The sequence below is a fragment of the Vespa velutina genome, chromosome 3, assembly GCF_912470025.1.
Source record: "Vespa velutina chromosome 3, iVesVel2.1, whole genome shotgun sequence".
In the NCBI taxonomy this organism is placed as follows: domain Eukaryota; kingdom Metazoa; phylum Arthropoda; class Insecta; order Hymenoptera; family Vespidae; genus Vespa; species Vespa velutina.
This window is the reverse complement of record NC_062190.1, coordinates 1,015,723-1,032,500: the sequence shown is the minus strand read 5'-3', so window position 1 is coordinate 1,032,500 and position 16,778 is coordinate 1,015,723. Positions and strand designations below refer to the sequence as shown.

The 16,778-nt window shown below is 34.5% G+C and overlaps 1 protein-coding gene across 4 annotated transcripts in view; it reads right to left on the bottom strand.

Annotated features, from left to right (window-relative positions):
* LOC124947902 (uncharacterized N-acetyltransferase DDB_G0290199-like) overlaps positions 1-16,778 on the bottom strand; it is a 457,589-nt gene that overhangs the window by 255,536 nt on the left and 185,275 nt on the right. For all 4 annotated transcript variants that reach the window (XR_007100540.1, XM_047490690.1, XM_047490692.1 and 1 more), the window contains exon 2: positions 294-381. Coding sequence is in view for 3 of the 4 variants with exons in the window: in XM_047490690.1 (XP_047346646.1) it covers positions 294-309 (16 nt within the window). In the remaining variant the exon portion in view is untranslated. The remainder of the gene's footprint in view (positions 1-293; positions 382-16,778) is intronic.

Sequence of the window (16,778 nt, the reverse complement as noted above, 5' to 3'; positions counted from 1 at the left end):
ATCCTATTAGTCTTTCTATCTAATTCGTTACGTAGATTCATTTGAAAAACGTTTTATATTTTTGTAAATTAAATTTAATCGTTTTACCTTTAATATATCTTTAATATAGTCAACTTCTTTTTGTACATACATTTTTTTTTTTTTTTTTTTTTTTTTGTACATACATTGCATCGCATACCTTCCAATATATTCCTATCTTTATACACGTATTGCTTATCCTCACATCCCTTCGTACATTATATTTAACCATATATCTTCCCTTAAGTGGAGCGCAACGTTTAATGTTGACTTACCTTGCGAGTAGTTCATGTCCTTTTCTCATGTACTTCGATGGTTACTCCTTGCCGGAGTATCGCTTTCACGAAGGATAAACTGTGACACCTGAAAGAAACGAGATTATCGATTAGTTCAATCGAGTTAAAATTTTGTAAGGTTTCTTTTTTTACTTTTCTTTTTCTTCTTTTTACTTTCTTTTTTTTTTTTTCATCGAGAATTAATCCTTAAAAAAAAAACAAAAATGAAACAAAAATGGAGCAACGATGTTAAAATCTTCATTGACAAAAATCATTAACATTTAATATCCGTGAATACGTTAATCGTTATCAATTTAAATAATAATTTACAAATTGAATTTATTTCGCGTCATATAATTGTCTATTATATAATTGCGATGTAATTTGTATCTCGTACAAAAAAAAAAAAAAAAAAGGAAAGAAAAGAAGAAGAAGCAACAAAAAAAAAGAAAAAGAAAAGAAAAGAAAAGAAAAGGAAAAAAGAAAAAATAGAAAGGAAAAGAAAATTTAACAAATAAACAAATAATCATTATTAAACAATTATCGACATATTCTTTCATTTTCTAATACATATATGTCATATTTGGTATACGAGATATAAAATAATATTCTTTGAACGGCAATTATCAGATGTGACACATGAAAGGTGTGTTCACATTAGAAACGTCGGGCTAACGAGCACAGCGATTTCTCTCGTATAACATCATGGACGTAAAATAAAGAGAAGATCGACTTCGTAGCTAGGCCAACACCGGCACCATTGTCGTCGACCTCTTCCTTGTCGTTGTCCTGAAAGAGGAACGAGCATGAGAGAGAGTAAATTAGTTCCGGAAACTATTTCGAAGCCGCTTTAACGTCCAGCGTATAATCTAGGAGACTTCGCACAGGAGTTAACTCTTTCTCTCTCGCACTTTCTCTCTCTCTCTCTCTCTCTCTCTCTTTCTTTCTCTTTTGATTCGTTCTACTCGTTGTCCTCGTAGAGGACAGCGACGTATCAGCACGAACGAAGCCACTCTCCGTGCCGTTCTCCCTTCGAAACGCGAAACGTTCGAACCTCGCGTGCTGCAGCTTCTTAATGGCGATCGGAATGTCGTCTAATTAAACCGAAATTATCGATTTCGTAGTGGACATAGCCGACGGCTACACGCTGCGACCGGCCGGAACCTAAATCCTTCTCCGCATTCCATCCATCCTCGCGAATCCGTCGTTAATGCATTCCTAAACATTCGTCCCTCGATCTCTCTCTCTCTCTCTCTCTCTCTCTCTCTCTATCTATCTATCTATCTATCTATCTTTCTATAACGCGCACGCGCGCTCGCTCTATTACCAATCAAGAACTACAGTTATTTCGACATTGGCTCGATAATTAAATTCTTTATAAGTTTCAATAACGGCGACACAGATTAAAATCAATTTTTACTTTTTTTCCCTCCCTCCCTATCTACCTCCCATCCTCCCTTCCACCGGTTTCTCCGATAGCCTCTTTCTAATAACGATTATTTCAACAAAACTATTTTTCTAAGTCTATTAAGTGCAGTTGAAATTACAAGTCCGATAATGCCTTTCTTTCTTTCTTCCTTTCTTTCTTTCCCAAAGGTCTAACATCTCCGCAGAGAAATCGTCGATTGGAAAACGAGGTACCTCGAGAGTGGCTGATCGACGGAACGTCGTTAAATCCCCCTCGGTGACCGCAATATACGAGGAGGACTTATTGGCTAACTAAGCCAATACTACCGCAAACGCTCTGTCCATCTGGCGTGCTAATTAGCAACTTGCGATAGGAAATGGCGATTGGCGTCTCTAATATTCGACGATATTACCTAACTTATTCGAATTTCGATCCTTTTTCGAATAAGTACGAGAAAATATATCCGAGAATACCTATAACCCCTGTACAATCCCGTACAACCCTAATCGATTGTAACATTTATATATATATATATATATATATATATATATATGGTTGAGAGTGCCTATTGGTTCGAACAACTTACTAAAACGCGTGAAGGTAATGGACACTTAGTTTTCCTCTACCTTGTAATCAGGCCTTATTGATTTTAAGCAATTCGACTTCGTTGGGGTTTCGTGCGTAAAGTATTAAAAAATCCGCATAGGATATTTATCTTTCGTTATGTGAAAGCGGAATGTTAACTTTAATAATAAACGTTCCATTCAAAGTTAAAATTCTACCGAGTTTCTTTCGAGAATATAATTGTTTTTAGTCATGAGACATATTCGTGTTTCTTACCATACCGTGTCGAAAGTTATTCTTTTTATCGCTTGTTTATCAAGTTTACCGTTCAAGAGGACATCTTTTAAGAACTGAAAGATTACTTATGAAGAGGGATACCGAGGATAGGATCGAACAAGAAGATATATTTGTCTTACTTTTACGAAGGGTGATACGATGGATATCTTCCGTGATGCAACAAGAGAGAAAGGGAAGAAAGAAAAAGGGGAAAGAAAGAGAGAGAGAGAGAGAGAGAGAGAGAAAGGGGGTGAAAGGAAATGGGGGGGGGGAGAAGGGAGAAATAAAGACAAAGAATAAAAGACAGTTGGACAATTAGCGCAAAGTGGACAAAGTTTTCTCAGTAAACATCACTTACAAAAATACAATCGAAACTCGTGGCAATCCTAAGATGCATCTAAGAGTTCCTCGTAAGAGTTCCTAGTAGGATATAGACGACCCCTGAAATAATCGGATAATGTCAATTGCGCGAGAGGATGTGCTTTTTTTTTTTCTCTGGATGAAATGGGGGAAAAACGAGAAAATAAGAAGAGGGAGAGAAACTTCACTGATATGCGATTCGATATGCTTAAGATAAATTGATACGGGATGGATTATGAACAAATAACTTATATATCTATCTATATATATATATATATATACACACGTACATACATACATATATATAAAATGATATTTTCGAAAAGGGAGGAAGAGGATTCGTTGATTTCTATGAGCAAAGAGGACGACACACTGTCAGGGGTTGTTTATGGCTTATGTGTCAAAAGATCAGCTGGGATGAATTTGCCGATGAATAAAATGGGTTGGGTATATTGAAATAGTATTCGATATAATCCATTGCGAATGGAAGAAAGAAAACGTCTTTTTATATCTATCTTCTATATATAGATATAGAAAATAACTCGGGTAGTGATGACCCAGTTCTATTTAAACCCTCAATATAGCGTAAATTTAATCGATATCCCCAAATATAATATTTTAATTAAATATAATTCACATAAATTATATAAGTATATATCTGTAAAAAAAAAGAATAGAAATTCAAGATAATGTTAAGAGATTTTTCTAAAAAAAAAAAAGGAGAAAAAAAAGGAGAAAAAAAAGTTTGCCATACAGAAGATCATCTTATGCGGACTATCAAAATGATCTATGATTCAAAGTGTCATGGTCTAAGTAAAAACAAAAAAAAAAAAATTTTATTTTTAGAACGTTAGACAGAATGAAAAATTATTTCTATTTCTTGGATAAAATTTCTTTACGAAGATCAACATAAGTTCAAAAATATTAAACGTCCATCATGAAATTACATATTACATCACACACACACACACACACACACTTTGTTGTAAAGGGCGCAACTACGAGAGCGCGTTTAGTTGCGTTTCTAGCATTGGGTCAATCATGGTGGTCAATTTGGAGATTCTGTCCCCCGTCTCTTTCTAATTATCAAAGTTGTAGACTCACTAATTGCAATAAATAAGAATGGCGGTAGAAGGTTTGGAAATCGCTGAAAGTTTTCAACAAAATATCGCTCGTTGCGTTTCCGCAAATTAATGAGAGAAAGCGATTTCTTTGATGGAACCCAATGGAGCTCGTGAGGTAGATGCAGGATAAAGAATGCTTCGTGAATTGAAATTATAACAATGCATTTTGAAGAAATGAGTCATTACATAAGAGTCATTATATGAGTTCAATTATATAAGACACAAATTGTTCTGGTCGTTCTAGTTGTATTCATTTAAAAAAGAGCATAATAGATCTTCGTCATTAAAAACGATTAAGACAAAGTATAAAAATTCACTGTCTCTTGTAAATAGCCGGATTTATAGTAATCGTAAAGATCGTAACAATATCGTAATAATGTAACAATGTTTAAAATTGCATGATGAGTCAATTATTTTCGAAAAAATCATACCATATAATGCAAGAATCAGGAATATAATAATCGATTTGTTCTTTATATAAACATAACCTTTGAATAATATATTTTGAGATTATTTAATTTTTATATTACAAATAACTTACTTAATTTCTTAATTGAGAAAAAGAAGAAAGTAAAGATCACTGTTCATAAGTTTCATTAATAATTGTCAATTTTATCACTATAAATATCTGAAAAATCGGATTATATCTAGAAAATATCTTGATCGGGTTATTTCAAATATGAGATAATTTTATCCACCGGTCATCTTATCCAGGATTACCCTAATTAATATAGATAAAAATTATTTCTTAAATACATAAAATAGTTTTTACTGTGACATATTATTTAACAATTTAGACAGTTGTTCTATAAATTCGTGTCGAGAATCAAACGATGATAGAAAGATAAAACGTAAATAAAGATTGATCGGATAGGATCGATTTTTATGAATTTTCGAGATGAGAAGGGTCTATGGGGTTCCATCGAAATGAATTCAGGAAAAAGGCGAACGCAGGATTCTTTTTCGAGGCTCCTGTTCGTAGCAATATTGCCGTATAGGATCTGACCATTTGCAGGATAAAAGATTCGCAAACATTGGACGTAGGTATGTATGTCAGGTATGTCTAAACCGCATGACCTTTTTGTACTCAAAACGATGGACATTGAGGTGGCCGAAGAGAACGCTGAGTATAAAACGAGAGAAAGAGGGAAGGTGCCTCGAGTTACAGAAGGGAAAAATTGAATTATCATAAAGAAATTGCTTTCGAATATTTCGTCCAGTTCTATTGAATGCCAACGAGTACGAGTATATGAGAAGGCACCGATAGCTCTTCCAATATCGCCGTAGGTTTTGCTAGAAAAAAGAGAAAAATCGAAAGAGAGAAAAATAAAAGAGAGAGAGAGAGAGAGAGAGAGAGAGAGAGAAAAAGAAAAAAAAGAAAAGAGAGAAAGACCAATATTGGGAATTTTAAGAATTGAAACATCTTAGTATAAGGTTACGTGAGTAGCAAGATATACTATACATAGTATACAAGTTCGTAGAAATCAAGAACGGAAGAAAAAAAAATTTCCTATAAGTGTTTTCTTTCAAGTCGCGAAATTTCAAATCCGATACAGTAATAGAGTCAACCGATAAAATCTCAGGCCATCTCGGCTAAGACAAACTTTTACGAACGACAAATTCTGACCTTGCCAAGAACGAAAGCAATAAGGTAAAAGTAGGTAGAAGAGTAGGAGAAGGTCGGAGAATAAAAATTTATCGTCCGTTTTATATTTCATATAACCAATGATGGTATAACAATCTAATGCGTACAACACCTGCGCTGGATGCTTTCGAAGCCGGATATATCGACGTATCGCTTAATTCTAACGACGATGAAAGCGTACATAATGCGAACTCAATATCCTGCAACCTGTATGCCAGCGACTAAAAGTGAAGAGGAGGAAGAGTAGGAGTAGGAGTAGGAGGAGGAGGAAGAGGAGGAGGAGGAGGAGGAGGAGGAGGAGGAGGAGGAAGAGAATAGGGGGAGAAAGAGGAAGAGGATGAGAGGATAGAGAAGGGTTGATCATATAGGATGCACGACGGTCCTTCGCTTGGCAACATCAAATCCCCGACATCAACCATTATACGCTCATTTTGGGTTAATACTCGCTTGATGTTGCCGCATTGATCTAACGACCGACTACCGCTTGGTGACATTAAAGTTGAGCACCACTGTATGTATCGCCACCACTACTAACGTCACGAGCAATAGCAACGACGATATCCTGGTTGTGGTAGTAATGATGGTGATGGTAGTGGTGGTAATGGTGACAGTATTGATAGTGGTAGTAGTGATGGTAATGATGGTGGTGGTGGTAGTAGTGATGGTGGTGATGGTGGTGATGGTGCGCATTGTGTCCACCCTTATTTACCGAAGTTACCGTATCAACGGTTCTAGGGATTTCGCCAGGCGGATCAACAACGGAGATAAAAGACAACAGGAATTGTTTTCTCTAGATAAACCAACCGAACACTGTGTTCGATCATTTGTATCGTTTCCCGCTATCTATATTACATACAAAAAAAAAAAAAAAAAATAAATAAAAACAAAAAAAGATCATTCAAAAAAATAGAAGGAATCAATAAATCGCTCACAAGAGGAATTATTTAGGGAAAATGTTTTAATTATTGTCCTTTATATAGTGAAAATTAAAAAAATTAGTGCAATAATCTCGAAAAATTGTCAAGAAAATATTAACAATTTATGTGTGTATATATATATAAATATATAAAATACTTTTTTATGAAACATCGACCATATCGATCGTATTATATCGATCCTATCAAAGTACATAGATAAAAAAAAAATAAATTCTTTTCCTGTACAAATGGTCTTCATTTCATGTCTTTATAATATCCACGATATCATCTTCTATGTACATATGTATTACTATTCATCAATACACCTGTTCATAGAAGTAGCATAAAAGATTGTTTACCTCAGCTGTTAGCATCAGTTGACTGTGTAGAATCTTGCAGGAAATTCTGTATGTCAGTATATCAAAGTAAACATTTGTCCTTTACATTACTATTTCCGTGACTAAGAGTCGTAGAAATTTCAAAGAAAGATCATTTAATGGTCAGAGATATTTTCCATTTTTTTTTTTTTCAAAATATCAATAATAATTATTTAACAAGTAATAATTTTTACAAGTATCCTTTTCAATAAGATATATATATATATATATTTCTGATACACGATCAAATTCGTTTATATATTTCTTATATATAAGTATGAATCATGAATTTACATATTTATCTATGTATGTTAGTTTACATACAACAGATAAGTTGAACGTTCCTTAATAATCAACGAATTAAATCACGAAGAATTCTTTTTGTTCGTCTTCCTGCAACCAACCGTAAGAACCTGCATAGATCCAAAGTTCTTTCAGCAGGGTTTCGTAGTCCTTACGTGAAGAAAGTGTACGAAGGGCGGTCGTAACTTTCGTAGGAAGTTTTTCCTTCCGTACCGAAAGTGCGCCATTTCGAGAGAGGCAGAACGAAGGAGGGTGAAAAAAAAAAAATAGAAAAAAGGAAAGAGAGAGAGAAAAAGAAAAGAAGCAGCCCGTACTGCTACGACTTTCTTGTGAACGTGGATAGTAGTAACGACAATAACAGCAACGAAGAGGGTTGAAGGAGTTGAAGGAGAAAGAGAAGGGTGCCTAGGTTTTTAAAGGTCGTCTCGTTTCACGACTCGTTTTAGACCACTAGTACTTCTCTTTACGTTCTGTTCGTGGAAGCAACGGAATTGTAAACTTTTGAACCATCTTCTACTTGTTTGACTATCTCTCTTCTTCCTTGTACTCTTTCATCATCTAATTGTCACAAACGGTTTATACTCGTAACTTCTCATAATTTCTTCACAACTCGTTATATAATTACATAACGCGATCTATCCTTCTTCTCTCTTTTCCATATATTCTTATTCATATTCACGAATGTCTCTTACTTTTTTTTTTTTTCGCTTCAACGAGAACATAAATCATCGGATTAAAAAAGCAAACGGATCGTTAAATGTTCACCATGTTGGTTGAGTCGTGCAAAGGGAAATGTCATGTCAATGCAACGTGAATTGCATATGAGATAGATAGATAGATAGATAGATAGATAGATAGATAGGGAGAGAGAGAAAGAGAGAGAGAGAGAGACAGAGAGAAATACGTCATACAGTGTCCATCAGAGAGTCACTAGAAGCGATGCAGCTTGAGTTTGTGGAAAACGGGCGTTCTTTGTGTGACAAAGATGCACAGAAAATAGGATTCAATGCTTTGGTATTCGAATTTACACTTGCTTGAGAGTGATAGAAAGAGAGAGGTAGAAAGAGGGAGATTAGAAAGAGAGAGAGAGAGAGAGAAAGAGTTTTAATTAAAGTCGATTTATCTCGTCGAAGGGACGATTCAAAAGTTTCGACGAGAAGGTCGCATTTTTCGAAGAAGATCATCTATTCGTCTCGCGGACGTTCTTGAATTTCTACGATTTTAATAACGGCGCCGAACTAACCTTCGTGCCTTCGTGTTCTGCGGAAAAGTAAAAGAAAAAAAGAAAGATAAAAAGAAAGAGAGAGAAAGAGAGAGAGGACAAGGATAAGAAGAGAAGACCGATCGTTTATCCCAGACGAGAATCTCATTCTTCTTTTCTGCAGCGGCAGAGAACCGATGCAAGTGGCGGCATCCTTGACGGTAGAAATTAAAAGCACCCAAGCGATCCCATTAATCTCGAGACGATAAAACGATTAGCGATCCTAGAATAAACGATCGTTGGAAAAATGTGTTGCTAACGAATCGTACAATCGTATCTCTGTCTTTTCTCTCTCTCTCTCTCTCTCTCTCTCTCTCTCTCTTATAATTTCTAACAAACGATAACGCGTAAGATAGAAATTATTGAAAATCTTGAAATTTCATGAAATATGAAACAATTTACGCAGGCGTTAGCAAACAGCAATTGTTTCGCGCACGCGCGCAATTGATCCTATTATCAATTTACTTATAATTATTATATCACGTATGTAAATGATGTACATCCGTACCATGTACCGCTATTAATACGATCAAAAATTTTCATCATAAATTGCATTATTAATTCATACGCAAATTCAAACTGGGTTATAGCCCGTGAGAGTAATAAAAATTTGAAATAACGCTGCGATAAATCGAGAAATATAGATACATAGATACATATCTATCTAGATAGGTATATGCACGGATATATATATATATATATATATATATATATATATATTCGGGAATACAATATATTAGATGAACAGAAGGCAAGAACGAGATTCTATTTCTTCAAATCTTTTTCATCGTACGAAACTGAAAAACGTTTGGTACGTTACTCTCGTAACATCCTGGGCATCTGCGTTACAACTCCGCCATTACTGCTTCTGCAAACGTACCATATTGCTGCACATTTATTACCATGATATTGGGCATGGAATGTTAACTAGTCGAATGAGATTTCTGGGGTTCTCTACGTAGGAAGCTTTATTATCTCATCCTGTTATGGAAAGGGACGAATACGAGAAGGGTGACAAGAAGGAAAAAGAAAGAAAGAGAGAGAGAGAGAGAGAGAGAAACGAAGAAAGGGAGGGAGTTGTAACGAAAGACATACCTGATTAAGAATGCACCCTTCTCTCTACGGTGCCCATGATCCGTGGTTAGGGCTGGTGACATTAATAGCAACTACATCCGACGACGATTCATTCCCACCCTCTCTCTCTCTCTCTTTCTCTCTTCCCCCTTTCCCTCCACACTCTTCTCCTTCTATCTTTCTCTCTTTCTCCTTCAGCAAACTTACCCGCTTGTTATATTTAATTCAACGCCCACCGCTAATTCGCTCCAACGCATATTCAATCATTTCTGATCCATGAGGACATAACGTCTTTATTGTCGTTCCTGCTTTCATATAAGTTTGTAACAATGACGAGGTAAATCTTCTTGGCTTTATAATCCTGAGAAACTGTTTCTTTCTTTTTTCTTCTTCTTCTTCTTCTTCTTTTTCTTCTTTTTCTTAATTATCCACTTTTTCTAAGACTTTTCCTTTTCGTTCTCCTGATTTATTATTAGGCTTTTTTTACAAGCATATACATAGAAATATTTTCTGTGAATGAAGTGTTAATCATTTAAAATAAAAACAAACAAAAAATTCGATCATTTTTTAATTACAAAAGAATGTTATTGATTACATTATATGTATTCGTTTCTATATTACTTGTATCACTGATAAGAATTTTTTACTTTTACATCGTTGATAAGTGTTCGTATGTTTACTTTGTGTCACCGATAAGAATTTAAAAAATATCAAGAGTACGAATATTTTTTTCTCGATGCAATATTAATCACTTAAAAAGAATTAATCGTTTTTAATTACAAAATAATGTTATTAATTATATTGTATATTATTTATTTCTATCGCTTGTGTCATTGATCAAAATTTTAACAATATCAAGAGTACGAATGATATATTTGTTTCATAAACATATGTATATGTAATATATTCAATGGTAATAATTTCGTCAATAAAAAAACGCATTATAAAAAAAGAAAAAAGGAAAACCCCATTGAATAAAGTGCACTTAAATTTATATATCGGAAGATAGACAATATTGCTTTTGCTTCCTTCAGTCTAGACGGCAAAACCATAATCCTTACATCCTTCTTCCTTTTTTAATAACATCATTCCGCAGGCCATTCATCGTGAACATTTCGCGACCTTCACGCAATCGACTATGAAAACATATCGTGCGAAGACTATATTGTAACGTTTTCAACGTCGAGACATAAGCCCCTATGTCTCCATTTCTTGTGAAAATGATCCTCGATATATCTCTCTTACTTCATATGATCATTTCCAAAACGTACACATTATTTCTTTCTCTTTCTCTCTCTCTAACGTTTTCCATTGCTCATTTTTAAGATCGATCATAGAAATTATTCTAGAAGAATTTAGAAATTATCTATTACATTTCCATTATCTCTTTAATTATTATTATCGATCATAATTATATCTTATCTGGATCGAATTTAATTAGTTTCATTAAATTTAAATAAATTTCATTTCATTTCATTTCATTTCATTTTATTCATTTAACTTCGTTCGGCCCTAACCATTTATAACTTTTCCTAACGGCGGTAGAAATACATTAGTTTTCTACGTATACACCTGCATACACACACACACACACACACACACACACACACATACACACACACATATATGTACTTGGAAGGAAGCGTGAATTTGGCTCCTTCCTGCCACGATGCATTGCCTTTGTATCTTGATATTGCTTTCCTTGCGCGTGCTTTCCATCGTCTCTCTCTCTCTCTCTCTTTCTTATACACAGATGTATATACACATATATACACACTTGCATCTTCTAACACGAAACTTAGAGAAGCGTCAGACGGAATACTAATTTGGGATTGCAGATGTACAGGTTCTTAATTTCGCAAGCAGCTTTATAAATCGGTCCTGGTGCAGCGCCGATGCATGTTGTCAATGAAGCGATGCAAAAAAACGGCATTTACCTTCCTACCTCTGCGAATACTAATGATACATTCACGAAATAGGAAAAGTGGTCTCTCCGCGCTACTGCTAATACCTTTTCCAATCATTTACAAAATTCTCGATTCGTTCTCTCTCTCTTTCTCTCTCTCTCTCTCTCTTTTTCATCTCGATGTAAATTTTATTTTATTACGTTATATAATATTTCCGACTCATAAGTTCACTGATTCCAAATTGCATCAAAATACAATTTAGGAAGAAAATTTTCGGAAGTAATAATTAATTAATCTTTGATTTCATTTTACGTTTTGTCTGTGAGAACTTCACCATTTTCCATTTAAAACTTCGTATCTGGCTTTCTAAATAAACTTTATAATGCTTGTTCTCTCTCTCTCTCTCTCTCTCTCTCTCTCTCTCTCTCTCTTTACTTCCATCTCGCGAATACCGAAGAAATTAGCAAAAAGAGAAACAGAACAAATTCGATAGGTAGGTAGGTAGATAGGTAAGTTGATAGGTAGGTAGGTAGGTAGGTAGGTAGGTAGGTAGGTAGGTAGGTAGGTAGATATAACAAAAAGGCAAAGGGTGAGCTCGTGCGATCATGAAGTTGATTTGATTTCGCTGGTCTGCTTAATCCAACTGCACTTTTAAGTGCTATTAAATTCACGATGGAAATTAGCGCGCCACGAAGCTCACGGCTAACCTCATTACACAGGTGCCTCGTTAGGTACGGCCGAATGACTTTGAGAATCTTTCACTCACAGCGTATATCTGTGCTCGTTCGTTCGGATATCCACTGATGATTCCTACCGAGTGATTCAATTCGGTTGCCTTCAAGAAAGAAAGAGGGTAGGAGGAAAGGACGAGAGGAATGGGCTTAAGTGAAATCAAGAAGACCATTCGATCTCGGGCTAGTACTTAAAATTAAAAAAAAAAAAAAAAAGAAAAAAAAAATAGCAGAAGAGAGAGAGAGAGAGAGAGAGAGAGAGAGAGAAAGGGAACAAAAAAAGACAAAACGTTTTAATTCCGAACGGAGCACTCGCGCGAGGAACTTTTCGATTCGAAATGAAATTAATTAATTGCTTAGAGGGTAGCGCTAATACGATGTTTCGCGTAAAGCGCTTCGAGCTTTAAATTAAATTAATTAAATTCACGGGTGAGTCTTCTAATTCGACATCGGGTATCATATATATCGTATATAGATAACTACAGAAAATATGACGTGCGAAATAAGTACAAATATGTACGGTAGAGTACGGAGAGTTTCATTCGTTTGAAACGAGTCAAGCAAACTGGATTTGAATTTTTAATTGAAAAAAACCTATCGGAAGGAATTTTTTTTCGATCGGGATTTTTCAAAAGATTCAATCTCGGAAAGGGATTTCGGAAAATGTAACGAGCAAGGTATCAGAGAAAAGGGATAAAGAACGTTCCTAGTCGGATTTATTCATAAACATTACTACTTTCTATGCGCGAAACTTTGCTAATTTGGTTCTAGATACCAACTGGGTTACCTGGGAACGAAGTGATATCGAGTTATCTCGTTAAATTGGAAACAGTACGCGGTCATTGGTATTGGTCTTTTCTTCTCATCTTACTCACCTCCTTTGAGAGAGAAATTACGCCTCGATCCCGTAAGCATTTACGAAAATACAGAAGTGTATCTATAACAAACTACATTTTATTCAATCCTAAAGACCACTTCGATATTATAATACCGATTAGTGTTGTCCCTGTATCAATCCTGTTGCGAATTTCTCTCTTAAAGGGACAATAGAAGAAGGAAAAGTGTACGTTTGCGTAGACATATAACACGGTTGGATTCACCGAACGACATTTCGAATGAATTTTGATTTATCAAACATTTTGGTTTACTAAAATATCGTAGAAACATTAACGAAAGTGGCTAAATCAATCGTCGCATGATCCTTCATAATGGACATCCTCTTTTCCCCACGTCATTATATATTCATTCTTAAGATTTTTCTAGACCGAACGTGTGTATTACGTTGTGATTGTGAAGTATTCTTAATTCTTTTTTTTTACTTCTTTTTTTCTTTTTTTTTTTTATGAGCGAGGAAATTGGTAAAAACGAAAGTGAAATGTCGATCGAAAAAGAAAAAAGAAAAGAGAAGTAAGATTAAAATTTTGTTCAAAAGTAAATGTAAATAAATCGATCCTAATGAATTTGGTTTGAATGAAAGCATAGAAAGAAAAAAAAGGGGGAAAAAAAAGAAAAAAAAAAAAAAATCTTAAAAAATTCGCGAAAAAAATCGGATCCTTAGGTGATCTTAAATTTGTGAACTTTGGTCTTTCGCTTTAGGCCAACCTAGTTCAAGTATACTTGTTCATCAGAAACGGAGGTACTTGTCTTCACAGTATAATTCTAACGAAGAGGAAGAAAGTATCAAAAGAACTCGGTGAGATCGTAACAAGTAACATTCCCTTCCAACAGGGCCGATTATTTCAGTGCACTCGTGGGTATATGTTCATGGAGTGATGGATGACGCCTTTCAGAAAAGCCTCCCTTTTGCGTGACTCCCTTTCTTTCTTTCACTCCCTGCTATGAGGGATGCCGCTTGAATAATTACCCCCACGGTGCAAGTAAAGTCCCATCATCGGCGTCTGGCTGCGTGAAATCCGTGAACTCAGGACCACCTTGGTACTCTACCTAGCGATATACGATACTTTAAGATAGACCTCTTTCAAGGTACTTTAAATTCAAGTCACTTGATATGTTAGACCATAAATCGACAAATCTCATTGATTATCTTTACAAATTCTACATTGCTATATCCTAAAAAAGAAAACAAAGAAAAAAAAAAAAGAAAAAGAAAAATGCGAACAAAAGAAAGACAATTAATTTCGACAGACTATCTTTTGAATGATAAATCATTCATTAATAATTCGTCCATTTATGATCTTTTTATGCAGATGTTCGAATATTCTCATAGGAAATGTTTATTCTTTCTTAAGTTTAAAATCTCGATAGATTAATTGTTAAATAATATCAAATTAATTCTCAATATTATTATGACAGAATTATTGTAATGTTTGAAATTATTTAAAATAATAGCCTAAGAATATAAATAAATTAATGTAATAAATCATTGAAAAAATATATATATATATATATATATATATATATATATATATATATATATACGTTTCGAATGTCTTGCAGATGGATATAAAATAGAAGGGCTGAATTATCGATTTTTATGAATACTTTTTTTCAATCAGCGGTAATGTTAAAGTTGAGTTGTTGATAATAAAAAAAAAAAAAGAAAGAAAAAACAAAGAAAAAGGAAAAAGAAAAAAAAACAAGAAAGAGAAAACAAAGAACACCAACAAAGAAAAACAAACAAAGTTTAAAAGAAAGTATGAATGAAGATGAGATCCAACTTTCTCTCTCTTTCGTGTAGATATTTTTGAGATGGAATAATAGGTGGGGTGGTTGAACGAAGGGATGCAACTTTCAAGATTCGAAGTCTCGGCACGTCGTCGATGAATGGTCTGACGAGACTCTCTGAGACTTTTTGAGACAATCGCTGGGGAAATCTGGATACTCGTTGATCCACTCCCCTTCCTTAACTACGACCCTCAATCCCTTTTTTTTTTTTTTGAATTGTCTTGAACCTTTTCCTCTATCATCCCTCCCTCTTTTCACTTCTTCTCGTATCGCACTGGTCTAAGCTTTAATGATATGGATCAGTCACGATTAAATTTCTCTTTTTCGCGCTAGAGCGAAAAATTTCCATCATTTTCTTCAATTTCCTTGATTAGATTCTACCATGAAAGTAACGAAACACGAAACATTCACGAAAATATAATTCAATACTATTACGCATTCAATATTTCCCACAAATTTCTCCGTTGTACAATGTCGCGAAATGTAAAGAAAAAGAAAAAGAAAAAAAAAGAAACGAAAAAAAAAGATAATATTTAATTTTACGACTTAAGAAGATATCTCGACTTCAAGGACATGTATCTCGACTTCAAGGACAATAATTTCATTTTTTTTTTTTTCTTTTCTCTTTCTCGGAAAGGTCGCTTGAATCGTCGACGAAGAAAACATTTAGCTGATCGAGAAAAAAGAAAAGAAAAGAAAAGAAAAGAAAAGAAAAAAGAAAAAAGGAAAAAAAAAGAGGAGGAGAATATTATAAGAAAAAAAAAAAAAGAAAAAGAATGGCATTCGCGATAAGATAGAATCATTTTGCGATGGTGATCTCTTAGCATCCACTATCTATCTTTACAAGAGCCGCTGTAATCCGAGACTGTGGTTTGTTTGCGCGCAAACCTGACCGACCACCACTGGAGGATTCGCGAGAAGATATCCTCTTCCATGAACTACGTCGTTACTCGAGAATCGAGTATCCCTTTCGAACGAACTTCTGAGGAAAATGCGTCTGTTACTTGCTTTCTCCTTCCTCTCTCCCCTCCACTTCCCCCTTCGCCCCTCTCTCTCTCTCTCTCTCTCTCTCTTTCTCTTTTTTTTTCTCTCAACTATGTATCTCTATTCCTCTTAGACACTTAACTTAGATTTCGTCCCAGTCATCGTTTTTCACAGCGAAGATATCAAAGAAGCGAGAAGCAATGAAACGATGATAACTTGAATAGCGATCTTCACGTCATCCTAATTTTATCCGTTCATTCTCCTTTTCTTTTTTTTTTTTTTTTTTTGAGCTTTCTTCTTGCAGTCCAACTTAAAAGTAGACTTTTTTTTTCCCCGATTATCTGATAATTATCTTTGATTTAATCAAATTAATCGATTCAACGAACATCACCTGAAGAAAAATCATTGGAGCAATTATTTTGATAAATTAATGTAATTATTGTAATTCAATGACACGATGAAATGATATATTTGTTTTCTCTCCCTCTCTCTCTCTCTCTCTCTCAATTAGTCTCTGTTCCTGTTACACATTTAACACGTCTTATCCTAGTCATACTTTTCCACAGCGAAGACATCAAAGAAGCGAGAAGCAATGAAGAGGTACGATGATAATTTTGACAGTGGTCTTTACGTTATTTGATAATAAACATATAATTTTACGCATTTATTTTTATTGTTTTTGAGCATTCTTATAATCCAACTTGAAAACAGACTATACTCGATTGTGTTTCATAATTAGACTGAAAATTAGATTGATAGTAGATTGAAAAATCATAAAGCAAATATTTCAATCAGATGGAATGACAGATTTATTTTCTCTTTGTTTTTCTCTCTCTCTCTCTCTCTTTCTTTCTTAACTATCTTTATTC